Consider the following 23211-nt stretch of genomic DNA (forward strand, 5'->3'; position numbering starts at 1 on the left):
ATGAAGAAAAGAAAGGAGGAAGAAATGAACTGCCCTGGGTTGTCTGGTCCTTGGGGTGACCACATGGCAGGTGTGACTGGTACTTGCTGGTGCGCAATGAAATCCACTCTTGTCCTTTGAAGCCGCCCTGCGGTGCTGACTGAGCTGCGGCTCCTGCAGAGGGTCAGGAGAGCTTGCTTTAATGATGAAGCAAAGCCAGGGCCGGTCTGGTAGCCGGCAGGAACCAGGAGTGCTCAGTTAAATTACCAGCACATGAAGCTGTAGGGGCCTCTTTCTAAGCTATCAAGATTTCAGCTATCCCACAAAGCCTAGTCTAATGCTCTGGGAGGGGGCAGGCAGAGCCCGTCTTTCAGGGGCCGTGCTGGTGGGGGACCTGGCCTGGGAAGTGGCCTCGTCAGCTTGTAGGAGGGACGGACCTGTGCCTTTCTAGTGTGTCCTCTCAAGTTAGCAGGGGGCAGAGTTCCTCCCTTTTTTCTCTCTCCCTGCTCTAACCTGTCCTTTCATCTCCTCAACTCACTTTCTCTATTAACAGCTTTCTTCCCTTTTACTTTTCCTTCTGTTCACTGCTGCTTTCGCTTCTGCCCTCCCTCTTGCTGAACTCATTTTCTCTCCATTGTCACTTTGAGGACTGGCTGTTTGAAGTTGCAGAGTGACAATGCCATCTTGTACATCCCAGTGACTAGATGTAATTCAGAGATCCCAGCCTTTCTTCCTGAGGAGGAGCCAGTCTTCACTTCCCCATGGCTTTCAGATAGCTACATTAGTGGGGTACTGACCAGAGTCCCTGAACTTATGGCCGGATGAAGCTGGACATTGGAGTTCCAAAGGAGGTAGTGAGAGGTGGGGGAATTGCTGGCATTTGGGGAGCTGTCTGTCAGACAAGGGGCTGAGTGAGGTCCACCTTTGAGGAGTCCTTCCAGAAGCTGAAGACAGTAGTCTGCCCTGCATTCAGGTGTCCTGTGGTTTCTGCAGAGAGCCATCCAAGATTAATAAAGGCTGGAGAAGGAGCCCTTGGTGAGGTTCGCCTAGAATCTATGGGTCTGTTCACAGCTGTGGATCCTGCCCTGAAGCTGGAACAAAACATATTCTCAGTAGTAGTTGGATGGTTGTTGGAAGCATCTAGAAGCGTGGCTTTCCAGCTCAATAAGTTAAGAAATAGGTTGTGTGCCTGTTCAGTCGTGTCCGACTCTTCACGACCTTATGAGCTATAGCCCGCCAGGTTCCTCTGTCCATGGAACTGTCCAGACAAGGATCCTGGAGTGGGTACATTCCCTCCTCCAGGGGATTTTTCCCGTCCAGGGATTGAACCTGAGTCTCCTGTGTCTCCTGTATTGACAGGTGGATTCTTTTCTACTGCACCACCTGGGTTCTCCTAAAAGCTATGAATAGACTTTACCTAAAGATAATTTCCATTTTTTACCATGTATAGTCACCTCTCAGTAGTTCCAGGACCCTCTCACCAAAATTATGTGGATGTTCAAATCTCTTAGATAAAATGACATAGTATTTGCATATAACCTATGCATATCCTCTGAATACTTTAAATTATCTCTGGATTACTTGTAATACCTAACACATTGTAAATGCTTTATAAATGGTTGCCATTCAAGCTTTCCTTTCTGGAACTCTCTGGGATTTTTTTTTTCTGAATATTTTTAATTTGCTGTTGGTTGAATCCAAGGTTGTGAAACCTGCAGATACAGAGGGCCAACTGTGTAGAAAAGTGTGTATGACAAAAAAAGTACAGTTTAATGAATAATTATATTCACTAATATAACTGTAACCTATTCAGGTCTAGAAATAGAACTTTATTTTTAAACCCAAATGAGATAGTAAGAATGCTTTGTATTGTAATTTGCTTTTTTCACTGTGTTCGCACTTTTCCATTATCAGTGCATATAATTCTACCTCATTCTTCTTAAGGGTCAAATAGAAATTCTGTGGTTTGGAAATTCCATTGCTTATTTAACTGTCCCCATATTGGTGGACCTTTAGGATGTTACCTATCATTTATGTATGTGTATGTATTTTATATATAATATATGTTATATAGTTATTATAAGCAAATATTATAATAAATATTTGTGTTTGTGGTGGCAAAGAATCAGCCTGCCAATGCTGGAGATTCAGGTTCTATCCCTGGGTGGAGAAGATCCCCTGGAGAAGGAAATGGCAACCCACTCCAGTATTCTTGCCTGGGAAATATCATGCACAGAGGAAGAGTTGGACGTGACTTAGTGACTAAACAACAAACAAATATATATGTATTTGTATGTATTTTATATATAATATGTTATATAGTTGTAAACAAATGTTATAGTAAATATTTGTGTTTGTGGTATAAAATTGTGTAAGTGGTGGGTTTTTTTTTTTTTGGCATACTGGCACTAGTCTATACCTGTAGGATAAATCCTAAAGGAGGAATTTCTCGTTCATAGAATAGACTTCTTTTTATTATTTGAAAGTTTCACTTAAAAATGAGTCTTTATTGAAGAATTTATAAGGAAAAAGAATGAACTCTCAATAAAAAGAAAGGGTGTTTCCTCCAAACATTAGAGAGGAATGGGATTCTGATGCCTGGATGGTTCAGCATACACTATTTTAGTTGTTGGTAGATATTTTCAGGGAGCGATTTTTGTTGTTTTTGCATTTGCATTTCTCTTTTTAAATTTTATTGAGGTATAGTTGATTTACAATGCTGTGTCAATTTCTGCTGTACAGCAGAGTGACTCAGTCATACATATATATTCTATCCATATTCTTTTCCCTCATAACTTGTCACAGGATATTGAATATAGTTCCCTGTGCTATTCAGTAGGACCTTGTTGTTATCCGTCGCATACATAAAAGTTTGCCTGTGCTAATCCCAGACTTCAGTCCTTTCCTCCCCTACTCCCTCTCCCCATTGGCAACCACAAGTCAGTTCTCTGTATCCGCGAGTCTGTTTATGTTCCGCAGATATGTTGACTTGTGTTGTCTTCTATATTCCACATGTAAGTGATAGCATATGGTATTTGTCTTTCTCTTTCTGATTTGCTTCACTTAGTATGGTAATCTCTAGGTCCATCCATGTTATTTCATTCTTTTTGATGGTTGAGTAATTCAGGAAGCTTTTTTTTTTTTTGAGGGCTGTTTAGTAAAGGTTATATATCTTATTCCTTAGGGAGTGACAGGCCTAGGATCCAGCCAGAGATTCTGTATAGAAAGCTTTATGCAGTGAGATTTTAGCAGATGATATGTTTTCTGTGTTGAGGGGAACTTCTCTGGATTCTCACAGTCTCCAAGGCTGCAAGTTTATTGTTGGAGGGAGATGAGATTGGCTATAGCCAGGTTTTCAAATAATATTGACCTATTGTGGATTATTAACGTGTGTATGACTTTTCAGACTTCATTGTTCTTCATCTAATATATCAGGACAAATGGAGAATGCTTATATCTTTGTGTTAGTTTAATTTTGGAGATAGTGGCTTAAAGCAGTTACCTGAGTGGCTTTAGCAAGCCATGTTACTAAACAATTTGTAGATTTTTTTAGTTTCATGTGTAACTCAGTTATATAAGCAATAAATAGTTTTTATAGCCTTTGTAAGAAGGGGAAACAAGACAGTCTGTGAAATTCTTCATTACTCTAGGACAGGGCCTCCAGGGGTGGATGATTCACTATTATTTTTTTGCCTCCCTTGTTCATTTTGAGGCCCTTGTTCAGTGAAGAGCCCATTTCTGAGCTCTGTGTCATTGTGCATTCCACTGAGAGGCTACTATGCTAAAGCCACAAGCCAAAATGCTGATACAAAAGGCATGCCCTGGTTTATTCATTCATTCATTATGTGAGGACAGCTCCAGGCCCAGTTAACTCTCTGGCAAACAAAAGATCATGAATGAAGTAGGGATGGTTAATAATATTTGGGAGATTGATACCAGAATCAGTATTTAGACAGTAATGAATAAAACAGCAGGTTGTCTCCTTCCCACCTGTTCCCCAAAGAAAAACAACTTAGGAAATGGTAACACAGCCAAACGTGTTACCCATCGTGAGGAAGTCATAAAAACAAAGATCTTGTCTATGTCACAGTATCAACTGTCAGAGTCTCCTGGTGTTGCTCTGTTATCGTGAATGTCACTGCCACCTTTTAGAAGGGAATCCTGGGAATTCCCTGGTGGTCCAGTGGTTAATACTCTGTGCTTTCACTGAGGAGGCCACAGGTTCAATCCCTGGTCCAGGAACTAAGATCCCATAAGCCATGCAGCATGGCCAAAAAAAAAAAAAATTCAGTTGAAGTGAACCCTTGCTGTTGCTGTTCCCCAGGGCCCCAGTGTGAAGCTTGCATGTCAGGAGTAGGTTCTTCCTAGATGAAGGCTTGTGGCTGTGGAATGCCTGTTCTTGTGGCTTTGGGGTTCAGATTTGATGCCGTTGCTTCTTTTCTTGGCCCACAGCAGACTCACACTATGTGGCCCACTTCCTCTGTTGGCAGGGTCATTCTCTACTTGTACATGAGTTTCAATAAACTTGAGTAACTCTTTGAAATAACTGCCCTCTGAACCAGGCAAAGCATCTGGTCTGTTTAGCCAAACCACCCACACCATACTCTTGAAATTTGGTGAACTTCCAGACTTTTCCATATGATGCAGTAACCAACAAATGGAAAAGATAATTTTATTTTTATTACCAGAGGTACTGAAGAGGAAGAGCAAGCCAGCCAGAGTTAGTTCTTCCTCTGATATCCTCATTACTGGGCCTGTCAGGTAGTAAATACTTAATGTTGAATAAACAAATGATCAGGGTTGCCTATAGTTTTCTGCAAAACAAAATTGCATGAATCCTATTAAAAGATATAAAGAATACCTAGAAAAAGTTATAAAAATAAGAGAAAAAGAAGCTGCAATGATCCTGAAAGTTTACTGTTAGCAAGGTTGTTTTTGAGTGTTGTCTCTGACAAGAGTGTGAGGTTTGAGTAATCTGAATTCCTCTTTCTGCCTAATTCTCGGTGTGATCGTTGCTTCTTCTTAAAAGCCTTCTCTGACTCCCCTGACCTGTTGTCTCTGCTTTTTTTAGAATGGCCAGATGACTGTGAATAGAATAAACAAACATGTCAACACCAAAATTAACGAAAACTATAAACCTGAGATGATAGAGCAGCACAGAACTAGTAATTCTAAAGCTTTTTTTTAGCACAGTCATACCCAAAATTATGGGTATGAGAATAAAAAAAAAACCTGAGTGACCTAGAATACAAAATAATCTATTCACAAAGATCCTATTAAAAGGCCAGCTAATTAGGGAGTTCAAAAAAAGACACAGAGGTCTTTAGAATAAGATCAGCTTTCATGTTTTCAAACTTTGCAGTTTTGTAAAATCCCCAAAAGGATATGTAAAGGGAGAGGGATAAGCATAACTTCTGGCTTTGAATGTAAGAATAGTTCCAAGGTGGGGAAAGTCTGTATGTAACCTAGAGAAATTTTTTTTTAACCCCAAGTTTGTTACTTAGCCAAATGACTTCTCAGTTTGAAGCAGAAGAAAACATTTAAACAGCTTAAGGAACTGTGGTGTCTTGTGAAGAAAAGAATCATGGGACTTGCCTGGCTGTTCAGTGGTTAAGACTCTGAGCTTATACGGCAGGCGGCACAGATTTGATCCTTGGTTGGGAACTAAGATCCTATATGCCTCGTGGTATAACCAAAAAAAAAAAAAAATCACAATTACAAAAATCACTGTAAAAAGCAGTGATGAGCAGATATAAAGTAGTTTATCCATAAAGGAGAATTTTTAGTAATAGGAAGGGAAATTAGTACTAGAAGGAGACAGAAGGTTTACAGAGGCATTCTAGCTATTAAAAAAAAAATAGGTGGGTAGCATGAAAACACCAAAAAGCACTAAGAAAACAATTTTTTTCTGACTGAAATGTTTAAAAATACAGAATAAATAACAATTGCCTGTAATTCTGGCACCCAGGGAAAACCACTATAAATGCTTTTTTTTTCCCCATCTAGCCAAATTTTATTTGTCTACTGTTACTGTACACTTAAAGCATGAAAATCTTAATGTACAACTCCAGGGGTATTCATGTAATCATGACTCAGCTTAAGATGGGAACATCTCCATTATCCCAGAAGTCACCTCCAGTGCCTCTTCCAGTCAATATCCGTAGATTCGTTTTGGCTGTTCTTGAACCTCATATAAATGGAATCTTAACAATATGAAGTCTAGGTTCTTTCATTGATCATTATCTGTTTGACTCATCCACGTTGCTGCAGATAGTAATCATTCTTTCCTTATTGGTGGGCAGTTTCTATTTGATAGACTATACTGTAATCTTTCTGTTCTGCTGTTGATGAACATTTGGATAGTTTCCAGTTTGAGGCTATAATAAATCAAGCTGCTTTGACCTTTTTTTTTTTGGTCCGGATCACACAGCATATGGGATCTTTAGTTCCCTGACCAGAGATAGCACCCACACCCCCTGTATTGGAGGTGCAGAATCTTAACCACTGGACCACCAGGGAAGTCACTGACGATTCTTGCATATGTCTTTGGTGTGCTTATGCACTCATTTTACTTCAGTGTATTTCTAAGAGAAAAGTTGCTAGGTCATAAGGTAAATACTGCCTGAGTCATGAATATATTATAAACTTTGTTCTAAAGGTATGATTGCTTTAGCTTTTATATAAAAATCCATGGTGTAGTATGAATTATTCATGGTTTATAAGGATGGAGATCATTTTTTTTTCTCCCATAAGAATAGTTGGCACTATTTATTGAAAAGACTAATTTTTACTTTCTGAGTTGCAGTGGTACCTTTCTATTAAATTAGGTGACTACTATGTGGGTCTCTTGTAGGATTCTTGATTCTGTAACATTGATCCTTTATTAATATTTATTTTAAAGAAAATCAGGATCATGCTATTGCATTTTTCTTACACTTAATATTATATCATGCTTTGAAAGCAAATTAAAAATAAGTGCAAAGAAACTATTATATAGATATACCATAATTTATTGTTTTGGTTTTTTTGGACATTTGGGTTTTCTTTCTTTTTTCTTTTTTGTTTTGCTCTTTTATGTTGCAGGCTTTCCGCAAATGTCTTGATAATCCTTGTTCATTCATTTATTTATGAGGCAATAAAAAGTCGATTAGAAGTTCTCTGTTCATGGGTTTTATTGTGGAATAACTGGGTGAGTCATTTCTTTGCACTCTCGAGTATCATTATCAATATATTTTTCCCCTTGGGGCTGCTCAGTTTTTCCAGAGGAACATTCTCCACCCTACTGCCTGCAAGGTCAGTGCCAAGATACCAGGTATCTTGTCATTTAAAAACTAACAACTTTGAAAAACTGTTCTTTCCTTCATCTCTACTTTACTGAGGTCTTTGACTGTTATCTCCATGGACCACTTTCTGAAAGAATAGTTTCTACTCTTCTCATTTTATGGTTGAATGACTGAAAATCCTGTGACTTCGAGCATGTCTTGAGTGGGATCATCAGATACTGTTCAATGCAGTCTTTTAAAAAAGTTTTTATTTTATATTGGGTTATAGTTGATTTATAATGTTGTGTTAGTTTCAGGTATATAGCAAAGTAATTCAGTTATTCATATTTAGGTATCTGTTCTTTTTCAGATTCTTTTCCCATTTAGATTGAGTAGAGTTCCCTGTGCTATACAGTAGGCCCTTGTTGGTTATCTATTTTAAATATAGTGTGTATATGTCAATCCCAAACTCATGTTTCCCCTTCAGTTACCATAAATTTGTTCTCTAAGTCTGTTTCTGTTTTATAAATAAGTTCATTTGTATCATCTTTTTTTAAGATTCTGCATATAAGCATTATCATATGATATTTGTCTTTGTCTGTCTGTCTTACTTCACTTAGTTATGATAATCTCCAGGTCCATCCATGTTGCTGCAAATGACATTATTGTTTTTATGGCTGAGCAATATTCCATTGTACGTATGTACCACATCTTTATCTGTTCATCTGTTGATGGACACTTAGGTTGCTTTCATGTCTTGGCTATTGTAAACAGTGCTGCAGTAAACATATGGGTGCATGAATTAAGACATGGGATTGCAAAAGAATCAGACATGGTTTATAACTAAACAACAAATCCTTGCAAACCGTGGTTTTCTCCAGATATGTGCCCAGGAGTGGAATTGCTGGATCATATAGTAGCTCTGTTTTTAGTTTTTTAAGGAACCTTTGTACTGTTCTCCTTAGGGGCCGCACCAGTGTACATTCCCACCAACGGTGTAGGGAGGGCTTCCCTTTTCTCCACACCCTCTCCAGTATCTGTTGTTCATAGACTTTTGGATGATGACCGTGCTGACTGATGTGAAGTGATAGATAATTAGCAATGTTGAGCATCTTTTCATGTGCCTATTGGCCATCTGTATGTCTTCTTTGGAGAAATGTCTATTTAGGTCTTCTGCCTGTTTTTTGATTAGGTTGTTTCTTTGATGTTGGGGTACATGAGTTGTTTGTATATTTTGGAGATTAATCCCTGTTGGTCACATCATTGGCAAATATTTTCTCCCATTCTGTGGGTTGTCTTTTCACTTTGTTTATAGTTTGCTGTGCAAAAGCTTTTGAGTTTAATTAGGTCCTATTTGTTTATTTTTGTTTTTATTTCCATTACTTTCAGAGTCAGATGAAAAAGACATTGCTGTGTTTTATGTCATAGAGCATTCTGACTGTTTTCCTCTAAGTTTTATAGTATCTGGTCTTATATTTAGGTCTTTTAATCTATTTTGAGTTTATTTCTGTGTATGGTGTTTAAAAAAAAATTATTTCATTCTTTTACATGTAGCTGTCCAGTTTTCCCAGCACCACTTATTGAAGAGACTCTGTTTCCTCCATTGTATATTTTTGTTTCCTTTGTCATAGATTAATTGACCATAGTAGCTTGGCTTTATTTCTGGGTTTTCTATCCTGTTCCATTGGTCTATATTTCTGTTTTTGTGCCAGTACCATATTGTTTTTATGACTCTAGCTTTGTAGTATAGTCTGAAGTCAGGGAACCTAACTCCTTCAACCATTTTTCTTTCTCAAAATTGCTTTGACTATTCAGGGTCTTTTGTGTCTCCATAAAAATTTTTAAATGTTTTGTTCTAGTTATGTGAAAAATGCCACTGGTAATTTAATAGGGATTGCATTGAATCTGTAGATTGCCTTGAGTGTTATAGTCATTTTGACAATATTGATTCTTCCAGTCCAAGAACATGGTATTTCTTTCCATCTGTTTGTGTCATCTTCGATTTCTTTCATCAGTGTCTTACAGTTTTCAGAGTACAGGTCTTTTGTCTCCTTAGGCAGGTTTATTACTAGGTATTTCATTCTTTTTGATGCAATGGAAAATGGGATTGTTTCTTTAATTCTCTTTCATTGTTAGTGTAGAGAAATGCAACAGATTGCTGTGTGTTAATTTTGTATTCTACAATGTTACCAAGTTCCTTGATGAACTCTAGTAGTTACCCAGTAGCCTCTTTAGGATTTTTTATGTATAGTATCATGCCATCTGTAAAGAGTGAAAGTTTTACTTCTTCTGCAGTTTGAATTCCTTTTATTTCTTTTTCTCCTCTGATTGCCATGGCTAGGACTTCCAACACTATGTTGAGTAACAGTGGCAAGAGGGGACATCCTTCTCTTGTTCCTGATCTTAGAGAAAATGCTTTCAGCTTTTCACCATTGAGTGTGAGGTTAGCTGTGGGTTTGTCATATATGGCCTTTATTATGTTGAGGTTAGCTCCCTCTATGCCCACTTTCTGGAGAGTTTTATCATAAATGGATGTTGAATTTTGTCATAAAGTTGTTCTGCATCTATTGAGATGATCGTATTTATTCTTCAGGTTGTTGATGGTGTATCACATTGATTGGTTTGTGTATATTAAAGAGTCTTTGCATCCCTGGGATAAATTCCACTTGATTATGATGTATAAGCCTTTTAATATATTGTTGACTTTGATTTGCTAGTATTTTGTTGAGTATTTTTGCATTTATGTTCATCAGTGATACTGGCCTCTAATTTTCTATTTTTGTAGCATCTTTGTCAGGTTTTAGTAGCAGGGTGATGGTGGCCTCATAGAATGAATTAAGGAGTGTTCCTTTCTCTGAAATTTTTTTTGAATAGTTTCATAAGGGTAGATGTACAATTTTCTCTAAATGTTTGATAGAATTTGCCTGTGAAGCCATCTGGTCCTGGACTTTTCTTTGTTGGGAATTTTAAATCATAGTTTCAGTACTTGTGATTGATCTTTTCATATTTTCTATTTCTTCTTGGTTCAGTTCTGCAAGTTTGTACCTTTCTAAGAATTTGTCCATTTCTTCTAGGTTGTCCATTTTATTGGCATATAGTTGTTTGTAGTCTCTTATGATCGTTTGTATTTTTGTGGTGTCAGTGTAATATCTTTTTCATTTCTATTTTATTGATTTGAGCACTCTCCCTTTTTTCATGATGAATCTGACTAAAGGTTTATCAATTTTATCTTTTCAGAGAACCAGCTTTTAATTTCATTGATTGTTTCTGGGTTTGTGTGTGTGTGTGTGTCTATTTCATTTATTTCTGCTCTAATCTTTAGGATTTATTTCCTTTTATTAACTTTGGGTTTTGTTTGTCCTTTCTCTAGTTGCTTTAGATGTCAGGTTAGGTTGTTAGATATTTTTCTTGTTTCCTGAGGTAAGATTATATTGCTATAAACCTCTCTCTACTTCTAGAACTACTTTTGTTGCATCCCGTAGGTTTTAGGTTGTTGTGTTTTCACTGTTGTTTGTCTACAGGTGTTTGTTTTTTTTTTTTTTTTTAATTTCCTCCTTGATTTCATTGGTGATCCATTGGTTGTTTAGTAACAGTGTTTAGCCTCCACGTGTCTGTGTTTTTTACAGTTTTTTCCCTGTAATTGATTTCTAATCTCATAGCATTGTGGTTGGATAAGATGTTTGATATTATTTTAATTTTCTTAAATTTACTGAGACTTGCTTTGTGGCCCAGCATGTGATCATTCTTGGAGTATGTTCCATGTGCACTTGAAAAGAATGTGTATTCATCTGATTTGGGGATGGAATGTTCTATAAATATCAGTTAAGTCTTTGTAGTCTAATGTGTCATTTAAGACCTGTGTTTCCTTTTAAATTTTCTGTCTTTATGATCTGTCCTTTGATGAAAGTGGGGTCTTAAAGTCCCTCACTATTATTGTGTTACTGTCATTTCCTCGTTTTGTGGTTGTTAGTATTTATCTTAAATATTGAGATGCTCCTATGTTGGGTGCATATATATATTTACAATTGTTATATCTTGTTCTTGAATTGATCCCTTGATCATTATGTAGTGTCCTTCCTTGTCTCTTGTAACAGTCTTTATTTTAAAGTCTATTTTGTCTGCTATGAGTATTGACACTCCAGGTTTCTTTTGATTTCCATTTGCATGGAGATTTCCGTTCCCTCACTTTTAGTCTGTATGCATCCCTAGATCTGAATTGGGTCTCTTGTAGGGAGAGAAAAATAGGTCTTGTCTTTTTTAAGACAGGCAGTTTCTGTCTTCTGTTGGAACATTTAATCCGTTTATATTTAGGGTAATTATTGGTATGTATGTTCTTATTGCCATTTTGTTAATTGTTTTGGATTTGTTTTTGTAAGTCTTTTTTCCTCTTTGTTCTTGTCTCTTGTGATTTGATAACTAACTTTAGTGTTGTTTTGGATTGCTTTTCTTTGTGTGTGGGTTGGTTTTTCTTTTTTTTCATCTATTGTGGATTTTTGGTTTGTGGTTTCCATGAAGTTTTGATACAGTGGTCTATATATAAACAAAACTGTTTTAAGTTGCTGGTCTTTTAATTTCAAATGCATTTTCAATATCCTGCATTGTGCTTTCCTCTTCTTATGATTGCGGGTTTTGATATCATATTTGTATGTGGATGATTTCCTACCTTTACTATATGTTTGCTTTGCTGGTGAGCTTTTCCATTCATAATTTTCCTGTTTCTAGTTTAGCCTTTTCTTTTCCACCTAGAGAAGCTCCTTTAGCGTTTGTTGGAAAGTTGGTCGGCTCGTGCTAAATTCTCTTAGCTCTTGCTTGTCTGTAAAGCTTTTGATTTCTCCATCAAATTTGAATGAGAGTCCAGCTGGGTGGAGTTCTTGGTTGTGGGTTCTTCCCTTTCATCACTTTAAATATAGTGTGCCACTCCCTTCTGGCCTGCAGAATTTCTGCTGAAAAATCAGCTGATAACCTTAGGGGAATTCTTATATATGGTTTCTTTTTTTGGTTTTGTTTCTCCACTGTGCAGCTTATGGGATTTTAGTTCTACCAGGGTTCTTGAACTCGGGATATGGCAATGAAAGTGCCATATCCTAACCACTGGACCAACAGAGAACTTCCCCCTTGTATGTTATTTGTTGCTTTTCCCTTGTTGCTTTTAACAACTTAATGACTGGAGACATATTAATATATCTGTTATCCAAGCATTATTGACTGGAAACATTTCAGTATTCACTTACATAAGAAATTGCCAGCCACAGGCATTAGTTTCTGCAGAAATCTCCCAGTCAATAATGTATTAATATTTTCTGTCAGTTTGATTACTATGCCTCTCAGCACACTCTTCCTTGGGTTTATTCTGCCTGGGACTCTCTGTGCTTCCTGGACTTGGGTATGACTGTTTGCTTTCCCACGATAGGGTAGTTTTCAGCTATTATCTCTTCAGGTATTTTTTTCAGGTCCTTTCTTTTTTCCTTCTGGGACCCCTATAATGCAAGTTGTGTGTTTAGTGTTGTCCCAGAGGTCTCTGAGACCATCCTTTTTTTTTTTTTCCATTATTTTTTCTTTATTCGGTTCCATGGCAATAATTTACACTGTTCTGTCTTCCAGCTCACTTACCAATCCTTCTGCCTCATTTATTCTGCTATTGATTTTTTTCTAGCATATTTTTCATTTCAGTTAGTGTTCATCTCTGTTTATTCTTTAGATTTTCTACCTCTTTGTTAAACAGTTCTTGTATCTTCTTGATCTGTGCCTCCATTCTTTCTCTGAGACCTTGGATCATATTTACTGTCATTACTCTGAATTCTTTTTCAGATGGATTCAATGCAGTCTTAATTGATCCTGGCTGCTGCTTGCTTTGAACGGTCTTTTTTGGAGCTCTGCTGCTGCTGCTGCTAAGTTGCTTCAGTTGTGTCTGACTCTGTGCGACCCCATAGACAGCAGCCCACCAGGCTCCCCCGTCCCTGGGATTCTCCAGGAAAGAACACTGGAGTGGGTTGCCATTTCCTTCTCCAATGCATGAAAGTGAAAAGTGAAAGGGAAGTCGCTCAGTCGTGTCCAACTCTTAGCGACCCCATGGACTGTAGCTTACCAGGCTCCTCTGTCCATGGGATTTTCCAGGCAAGAGTACTGGAGTGGGTTGCCATTGCCGTCTCCGTTTGGAGCTGTGAACTGTCCTTAATGCTGCAGTTTCCACTGTTTACATTTGATCTTCAGTATAACACACTCTCCCAGAGCAGTGCTTACATTTCACCCAACCAAATTTATAATGGAAAAATTCATGTTTTAAAGTTTTGTATCATACCTTAAATTTAAAGCTCATTTATATTTTTGTTATGTTAAATGGTTTGTACTAGACTGTGTTAATGTGAGGGAATCTTTCTTTACTTGGGTTTGCTTCTGTGCAAACTTGGGAACAATTGATTCCCACTGGGTGAACTCCTGCTTTTCAAAAAGATGCCAGCTCTGGAATCCTTGATCTCAACATAGATGGAGTTTCTGTGATTTTTGATGTTCTCTTCTTGGAATTTTTTTCCAGCCTAGAGGACACTGAAAATAAATCCAGATTTTATTGCCCTAAGATGATTGTGTTCTGGGAAAACAGGGACAGAGTGTGCAGTAGGGTTGGGTCGTGACAGTAGAGCACTGTTGGGTTTATCCTCTTTATAAGTGCCTCTGAGTAGCACATGAGGTTCCCCCCAACCCCAGACATCAAGCAATTTGTCAGGCAGGAGAAAGATATGCACCAAAAATGAGGGGGAAACATGATTGAGGGAGAAGAGGGAAGATACATTTATTTGAGAGAGTTTTGAGGGTCCCAGGAATAGTGAGGAATACATACACAGAAATCAATCAAGAAAAGTCATGAAACATTGAGGTGTGAGGTTGTGATATTTCTAAATACTTTGTTCTCTTTTCCTTTTCACTGCTCATTGTTTTTAGAAGGGCAGTGTCTTCAGAGAAATATAGGTCTAGATTTTGCTAGAGGGAGAACAATCATTATTACAGGGTCTTGTTGGATTAATGAAGTTATTAAACTAGTTTTGATGGAATTAGGTCAATTCAGAGGATACCCACTGACCCCACCCCCTATACACACACACTGAATTTTAGGAAAGAATAGTTATGATGGCTGTGTTCTGTAACTAATGGAATAGCCATAGGGGATTAATAAGACTGATTACTGTATTAGCCAGGGCTCACTAGCTTTACCACAGCCTTCCAGGTAGGAGAGAGGAAATGCAGAAGTAGTCAGCAGTTAAGTATGCTCAGATTCATGTGATGATTGCGGTGTTAGTCACCACCAGCCTTTGCCTTAGGTTAAAGGGAAAGTCATTCTCAGCTCAGAGTATGATGCCATGTTGGAATAGGCCAGAGAGCAAAGAGGGAAAAGAACTCCCATTCTTTTCTGAATCCCTGTTAGGCCCCTGGAAAAAGAAGAATGGAGACAGAAGACAGATGTGGTCAAAAGAGAGAGTGTCCAGCCATTCTGACTCCATATTATAAAGTTTCAGTTTATTATCACCTCCTTCAAATGACAGTCTCCTCACTCACACCTCCTCCTACTGGGTTTAAGCCCCTACTCCAGCCCAGTAATCTGTTTACCACCTTTTCTAAAAAACACCATCCTTATGTTTCTCTTTTTAACCCATTGTCCAGGGAAGGATTTGAACCATGTTCATTTCTATACCCCGCTGCTTAGACCAGTGCCAGGCATAGTCAGCACTACATAAAAGTCTGCTTGCTTGAACATCACTCAGGGATTCCTTAGCTTACCTTACTATTGGCTCCTAGCACTGGAAATTCTACAGAGGTAGTAGCTTAGGTTAGGTTTGGATTCAGTCTGATTTATGAGCTATTATAAAGTCATCTTTTAATTTCATGGCTGCAATCACCATCTGCAGTGATTTTGGACCCCCAAAAAAATGAAGTCTGACACTGTTTCCGCTGTTTCCCTGTCTCTTTGCCATGAAGTGATGGGACCAGATGCCATGATCTTCGTTTTCTGAATGTTGAGCTTTAAGCCAACTTTTTCACTCTCTTCTTTCACTTTCATCAAGAGGCTTTTTAGTTCCTCTTCACTTTCTGTCATAAGGGTGGTGTCATCTGCATATCTGAGGTTATTGATATTTCTCCCGGCAATCCGATTCCAGCTTGTGCTTCTTCCAGCCCAGCGTTTCTCATGATGTATTCTGCATATAAGTTAAATAAGCAGGGTGACAATATACAGCCTTGATGTACTCCTTTTCCTATTTGGAACCAGTCTGTTGTTCCATGTCCAGTTCTAACTGTTGCTTCCTGACCTGCATATAGGTTTCTCAAGAGGCTGATCAGGTGGTCTGGTATTCCCATCTCTTTCAGAATTTTCCACAGTTTATTGTGATCCACACAGTCAAAGGCTTTGGCGTAGTCAATAAAGCAGAAATAGATGTTTTTCTGGAACTCTCTTGCTTTTTTGATGATCCAGCAGATGTTGGCAATTTGATCTCTGGTTCCTCTGCCTTTTCTAAAACCAGCTTGAACATCTGGAAGTTCATGGTTCACATATTGCTGAAGCCTGGCTTGGAGAATTTTGAGCATTACTTTGCTAGCGTGTGAGATGAGTGCAATTGTGTGGTAGTTTGAGCATTCTTTGGGATTGGAATGAAAACTGACCTTTTCCAGTCCTGTGGCCACTGCTGAGTTTTCCAAATTTGCTGGCATATTGAGTGCAGCACTTTCACAGCATCATCTTTCAGGATTATGACCAACCTAGATAGCATATTCAAAAGCAGAGACATTATTTTGCCAACAAAGGTCTGTCTAGTCAAGGCTATGGTTTTTCCAGTAGTCATGTATGGATGTGAGAGTTGGACTGTGAAGAAAGCTGAGCGCCAAAGAATTGATGCTTTTGAACTGTGGTGTTGGAGAAGACTCTTGAGAGTCCTTGGACTGCAAGGAGATCCAACCATTCCATCCTAAAGGAGATCAGTCCTAGGTGTTCTTTGGAAGGAATGATGCTAAAACTGAAACTCCAGTACTTTAGCCACCTCATGCGAAGAGTTGACTCATTGGAAAATACCCTAATGCTGGGAGGGATTAGGGGCAGGAGGAAAAGGGGACAACAGAGGATGAGATGGCTGGATGGCATCACCGACTCGATGGACCTCAGTTTGAGTGAACTCCTGGAGTTGTTGATGGACAGGGAGGCCTGGCGTGCTGCAATTCATGAGGTCACAAAGAGTCGGACACGACTGAGCGACTGAACTGAACTGAACTGATAAAGTCATCTGGAATTCCATTTCTTTCCTTCTTCCTGCTGTACCTTTCTAAAGTACCTACTTCATCTTAAGGCTGGTGACCCCCTCAGGGCTGAAGATTGGCTGTCAGCAATTTGTAGCCCATGTCCTTGGTGGACTATGTGTTTGCCTATGTTAAGGCAAAAGGACGTTTGGGAGCGTGTTTGAAGAGCCCTAAGATTTTAACTGATCAAACCACTTTAGAAATAATCCGAGTGGCCAAGGGTTGCCATTTGTGATTGGCTTAGTCCTAAATTCCTTGAATCAATCTTGATGGAAAAGAGGAAAGGGTCACCTGGATTGGCTTAGGTTAGACTGGGTTTACCCTGGAGCTGGTAAGGAATGAGCTTCCTATGAAGCACATGAACTGCAGGAGGAAAGAATGGATCCGTAACTGGAAATCTGACTTCTTATGAAGGGGTATATGGTTGTTGTGTGGGCAGCCAGCAAAGTCCACTATTTTAATCCATATTTTTTAGGGAGGCTTACCTTATTTATAAGTAAGAAAAGTAATTTATTACTTTATAAGAAGTTGTTCTCTTCTTTTTATAGAGTCATTTATGAATTTGTTGATTGCATGTTATAAAGAATTAATGGTGAAATTATTAAATTTTGAGCAAGAGACTCTTTCCTTTATTAACTTAGATAAAACATTACATATCAGCACAGGAGAGGGGTAAAAGTACCAGGCAGCAAGATGGCAGTATCCGATTCATCCAGCGTGTGTGGACTTTGCATTCCGCAGTAATGCTTTTAATCAGGAAGTCCTTGATCAGGCACTTCGGGGGCTACAGAGATGATAGAAAGGAGATGCTGACCCCCTCCAGACTTCAGGCCTTATCAAGAAAATGGATAAAAGGCTCTGGGTGCTGGGAGGAAGTGGCCTCCCTCACAGAAGAAAGCACCCAGAACAGGAACTGTAAGACAGTGGGGGTTCCTGGTGAGCCCTCCAGAGTCCTGGGAGCCTGGATGGTCAGAGAAGATGCTTGGCATCCTCTGTAAATAGCTCTACCCTTTGCGCGGTGCCACCGAGCACACTGCTCAGCTGCGCAGAGCTGGGGTCTGGGGCGAGCGACCAGGCCACCCAGCGCCCGGGGCGGAGCAGCCCTTACCCCGTCCCTGGTCACTCACTGCTGGCGTGGCTGCCTGGCCTGATTCCTGGGGTCACAGCCTGTCGTCTAGTGAGGCAGGCAGACAGAAAGCAATCAGATACTTAAGATATTTGCCAGTAGTGAGAAGAAAACAAAATGGGCAGAGCTGAAAGTGTGCAAGAGGTTTAGGAAATCTCTAAGGCAATTTGTAAATTGTCTCATGATTACAGTTTTTTTCTAATGATTTTGTCAGGTTAAAAACAAATAACTTTCACCGTTTATCTCCTAGGTGTACTCTGAAGTCCCTGATGAACCAAGGGAACCCTCCGCCGTATCCAGGCCCCGGTCCGACGGCCCCGTATCCCCCTTATCCATCGCAACCGATGGGGCCTGGGTACTACCCTCCAGGACCTCCAGGGGGACCCTACCCACCTCCTCAGGGCGGGTACCCCTACCAAGGATACCCGCAGTATGGCTGGCAGGGCGGACCTCAGGAGCCTCCTAAAACCACAGGTACTATGACGTGAATGGGGTGGGTGCACAGTCGGCCCTCCATGTCTGTGGGTTCCGTACCCATGAGTTCAGCCAACCACCAGATTGAAAATGTTTGGGGAAAGAAATTCTGGAAATTTCCAAAAAGCAGAATTTGAGTTTGCTGCACTCTAGAAACTACTCCCATAACATTCCTGTTGTATTTACAACTATTTAAACAACGTTTACATTGTGTTGGGTGTTATAAATAATCTATAAGTGATTTAAAGCATGCAGAAGGACTTGTGTAGGTTATATGCCAATGCCTTTCATATAAATATGTATATATAAGGCACTCGAGGCACCACAGGTGTTGGTGTCATGTGGGTCCTAGAACAAGTAAGTCCCCACAGACACTGAGGGACGACTGTGTGTGCCTGGGTGCACATGTGCAGTCCCACGTCACCAAAGGAGATGTTTGCTTTGCATGTTTTCCTTGGCAGAGGAGAAACTCTGGCCTTTGTGTGCTGTGGTTGACATTCCCAAAGCTTGCTGACTGCATAGGTTGGCTTCTAACTCAGGAGCGTTGACTCAGTTCTGCTTCCTTCTTCACATCTCTTGACCCCTTCCTTCCTTCACATCACTTCCTGGCCGGCATGTTTTCTGAGGGCACCTCCTCAAGCAGCGAATGGGGGCAAATTAGCAGTTGGATTCTTGCTCTGGCAGCCAGTTTTGTTTTCCAAGTTTAGCCTGTTGGGATTATTTTATCTCTCAACTTGTTGACCCTCAAGTCATCCTCTTGCCCCTGCTGTTGAGGTTGGTTTTCTTTGCTAACGTGTCTTCATAATTCTGTGTAACCTGCTGGCTGAGTTGTCAGCAGGCTCGTGGTCCGTCTTGTGTGCCAGAACAGTGCTTCTCAAAGTTTACTCCGGAGACAAGGGCCAGTCCGTGAGCAGCTTTCAGGCTGCCATGAGGTAAATACAGAAAGTGCAAACATTTTTAGAGTAAACATCTAAAAGCTTTGAAAATAGTTTGACATTGCTGTGACATTCAAGCCTGTAGTCCTGCATTTTACAAAAGTAGCCGCCTGTGAAGGGCTGGAAGGAAACACCTTGAGAAGCGCTGTGTGTGTCCGGGTGACTGCTGTGACTGCTCTATAACCTTGCGGTTTGCAGAGTTGCTCTCTTAGAGCTTCCAGCTTTTGAATATAGCTCATTCTTACCGAGTGCTTATTATGTGCCGGGTGCTTTCCTAAGAGCTTTATATACATTCACATTTAATCCTTGCAACAGTCTTACGAGGTTATTCCCATTTTCCAGGGAAGTGATTGAGGCACAGAGTGGAGTAATGACTTGCCCAAGGCCCCCCAGCTAGAAATGGCAGAGCCCAGATCTGAATCCTGACAGGTTAACTGTGGACTCTGTACCTGTATCTTGTTGCTGTTGTCCCTCTCCTCTCTTTTCTGAACTGCCACATTCGTCTGAATTTTAGAACCTTAAGCTGCCTCAGAGATTTTCTGAGGTTAATTTACAGTTTAACCCCTAAGGTTTAATAGTTTAACCCCTAAGGTTAAATTTTATAGTTTAACCCCTCACTAATCAAAAGTAGTAACAGAATTGAAGGTTATTTTTATTTCAGAATTTGAGGGTTCTTTAGAATGGGTGGATACCAAGGAAGAAAAATAGGTTTAAGAGGAGTTGTGGGCTCAGTATGGGAAAGATTACACTTTTATGGTATTAAGTCAGAGGCTATATTAAGGTTGAATAGATTTGAATACCTTTAAAAGATTTAGTTTATTTTGAAGAAAAACTTCTACAATCCAAGGCTCTGTTTTAAAGTGTTACAACGTGTGCTTGGAGGAGTTCAGGAAGTACAACCAGTATAATCAGAATAGTTGGCATCCAGGTCTGTGACATCAGAGGGGGATTTCCTGAAAATAAAGCTCAGTTTCTAGGTTTCTGTTTCAAAATAAGGTAACCCTGTGATGAATGAAAGAAGGCAGTCTGAAAAGACCACACAATGTATGATTCTGTTTATGTGCAGTTCAAGACTAAGCCAAACTAACCTGTGGTTCTGGAGATCCAAATAGTGGAGTGGGGGGCTAGGGTGGGGTTTGTTATTGACTGGGAAGGGACCAGGGAACCTTCTGGGTATTAGGAGTATGCTTTTATCTTAATCTGGGTATAAACATTTTACAAGCCTCAAACTTTATATCTGTGCACTTTAGTATATATGTCAATTAAAAAAAAGTCAGCCCAGCATTTGTATTAAACAATAGACTCAGTCCAGTGCCTCCCTAGGTTGTATCTTTCACCCAGAGCCCTTCTGGCCTATATAATACAGGCAGTACAGGCCTTCCAAACATTTCCGGGCCTGTATTGTTTGTACTGATTATAAGTAGCATTCAGTGGATAGGAATGTTCCAGAGCTTGTCTAGAATAAGTGCTTCCTGGGCTCGGTGGACCTTGTCCCCTCATGCAGAAAATATTTATGGGTTTGGCCCTCTTTCTTAACTTTGGTGTCATTTAAGTGTTAATATTATGTCAGCATTTTTGAGGAAAAAATAGGATCTTAATTGTTCTTAGGATTAAAAGGTTCTTTTAGTTCAGTGTTATCAGTTTGTCATGATTTCATAAATGCAGTTGAAAGCTGTTGAACATCCTTCTCTACAGGATTTCTCGCTCACATCAGTCTGGGTATTGTTAATTGCCTACACCCATTCTGCACCAGACTTGGCAGGCGATGCCAGATGGTGAAGTCCTTCTCTCAGCCTGGGTTCTGGGGGATCCAGATTCTGTGAATGGGACCCCCTGACCCCCCTCACTAAGAGATGCACCTTTAGGGAACCCGTTTCATTTATTTCTCTCTGTTGCTCCTGGGATTCTCAGTCAGAATCATTTTTGGGGCCTATATTCTAAGCACGAGAATTTGAGCGCCCTGAAGAAATTTAAAGGGTTTTTTTTCCTCTAGCAGGATGATTTTAGATGTATCTACTGCTGCATATGCCATCTCTCAGCTGGAGTTCTAGTGTGTAGTCCATTCTGTTAACAGCCACCTAGGTGGAAATTATTCTAAGGTCTTAGTGAAAGTGAAAGTTGCTCAGTTGTGTCTAACTCTTTGTGATCCCATGGACTATACAGTCCATGGGATTCTCCAAGCCAGAATGTTGGGGTGGGTAGCCTTTCCCTTCTCCAGGGTATCTTCCCAACCCAGGGATTGAACCCAGGTCTCCCGCATTGCAGGCAGATTCTTTACCAGCCGAGCTGGAGGGGGGTCTTAGCTATTCTTAATTGATGTTTGGTAATTAGTAAGGATTTAATAAAGATGTGTTGAATGTACAAGAAGGTAGGTAGATGCCTGATCTAAGCAGACCCTTTTTTGGTACTCTGTTTATAGTTCAAATTTCATTTTCTCAGATATTATATTTTTTTAAGCCTTTGTTTTTCTCAGCAAACCAGCTTTTCGGGAACCATGTGATTGGAAGGAGCAGGTGTTTGTGAGAATGAGGCTTCCCTGGGGAGCACACCCTCAATATGTCAAGGATCTCCGGGGATGATTTTTAATAATAATAGTTAATATTTCTTGCATTGGCATTAGCTTCCCATGATTGTCACAGTGACCCTCTGGCATTAGTCCCATGTTATAGTGGAATATGAGGCTCAGTTACTATTGTATAACATATCACTCAGAAACTAAGTGGCTTAAAACAACAGTGATTTATTATTTCTCATGGTCCAGTGTGTTGGCTTTAGGGGATCTCTCCTGGGGTCACTTGCATGACTTAATTCAGCTGTCAGCCTGGCTGGAGCCGAAATGTCCAAGACGACCTCACTCACATGACTAAGACCTCGTTTACCTCTATGAGGCCTCTCTCTGCACATCTCCCTGTCCTTCAAGAGTCTGAAAGCAGCAGCTGCCAGGCTTTTAATAGTGAGGCCTGTATCCTGTTGCGCAAAGGCTGGCCAGGTTCAGCAGGAGGGGAAATAGATGCCATCTCCCCCACTTCTGCTTTTTTGGTAACAGTTTGGTTTAGATACAATTCGCGTAGCATACAGCTATCCTACTTCAAGTGTACAGTCCAATGGGTTTTGGTGTAGTCACAGAGTTGTGTGACCATCACCACTAATTCCAGAACATTTTCATCACCCTGAAAAGAGACTCTTTGGCAGTTACTCCCCATATCCTTAAATCTCCTCCTCCATTAATTTATTTTCTGTCTCTGTAGATTTGTCTGTGCTGAACTTTGAATCATGTAATATGTAGTCTTTTATGACTGGCTTCTTTTACTGAGTGTAATGTTTTCAAGGTTCATCCACGTTGTAGCAAATATCAGTGCTCCATTCCTTTGCCAAATAATACTGTATGGATATACCATATTTTATTCATCCTTTCATTAGTTGATGGATATTTTCTTTTTAAATCTTATGAATAATAAATAAATGGCTGTTACAAACATTGGTGTAAAACAGACTTCATCTCACTAGGAGGAATAGGGGCTTCCTAGGTGGCTCAGTGTGATAAGGAATCTGCAGTGTGGGAGACGCAGGAGACGGGTTCAATCCCTGGGTCGGGAAGATCCCCTGGAGGAGGAAATGGCAACCCACTCCAGTATTCTTGCCTGGAGAATCCCATGGACAGAGGAACCTGGCGGGCTACTGTCCATAGGATTGCAGATTTGAATGCAACTGAACAGGCACACACTAGGAGAAACAGCATGGGAATCCAGGGTGAGAGGAGCTGTGGCCGTCTTGGCAATTGGTCCACCACGCTCTGGTCTTTGCTTTTAACAGTTCACATCCCTCCCATGTGAAAAATATACCCACCCCCTTATTAGACTATCAGATGTCTCATCCAGTAACTACCCTGGCTTGGAGTTAAGGCTCTCACCACTGAGGATGGCCTCAAACCAGCCATGTTGCTCCCTTCAGTCCCTGCTCCTCATTCTCATTCTGCCCAATCCTACAGAGAGATCACACAGAATATCAGTACCTCCATGAAACTTTCCCACCTGAATCCCACAACTTCCGTAGACTTACCACTCCTAGGTGCTTCAGCTGCACTCCATACAGACTTCTTTCAAAGCACTTCCTCTCAGCAAATTCAGTTAGGTTTCATGTTCCGTAAAGAACCTCTTAA

At 40.0% G+C, this 23211-nt stretch overlaps 1 protein-coding gene across 3 annotated transcripts in view; it reads left to right on the plus strand.

Annotated features, from left to right (window-relative positions):
* The window catches only part of CYSTM1 (cysteine rich transmembrane module containing 1), a 78147-nt gene that overhangs the window by 17493 nt on the left and 37443 nt on the right, over positions 1–23211 (plus strand). For all 3 annotated transcript variants that reach the window (XR_008705095.1, XM_055555377.1, XM_055555376.1), the window contains exon 2: positions 17894–18117. Coding sequence is in view for 2 of the 3 variants with exons in the window: in XM_055555377.1 (XP_055411352.1) it covers positions 17894–18117 (224 nt within the window). In the remaining variant the exon portion in view is untranslated. The remainder of the gene's footprint in view (positions 1–17893; positions 18118–23211) is intronic.

Source organism: Bubalus kerabau, chromosome 1 (genome assembly GCF_029407905.1).
Source record: "Bubalus kerabau isolate K-KA32 ecotype Philippines breed swamp buffalo chromosome 1, PCC_UOA_SB_1v2, whole genome shotgun sequence".
Classification (NCBI taxonomy): domain Eukaryota; kingdom Metazoa; phylum Chordata; class Mammalia; order Artiodactyla; family Bovidae; genus Bubalus; species Bubalus kerabau.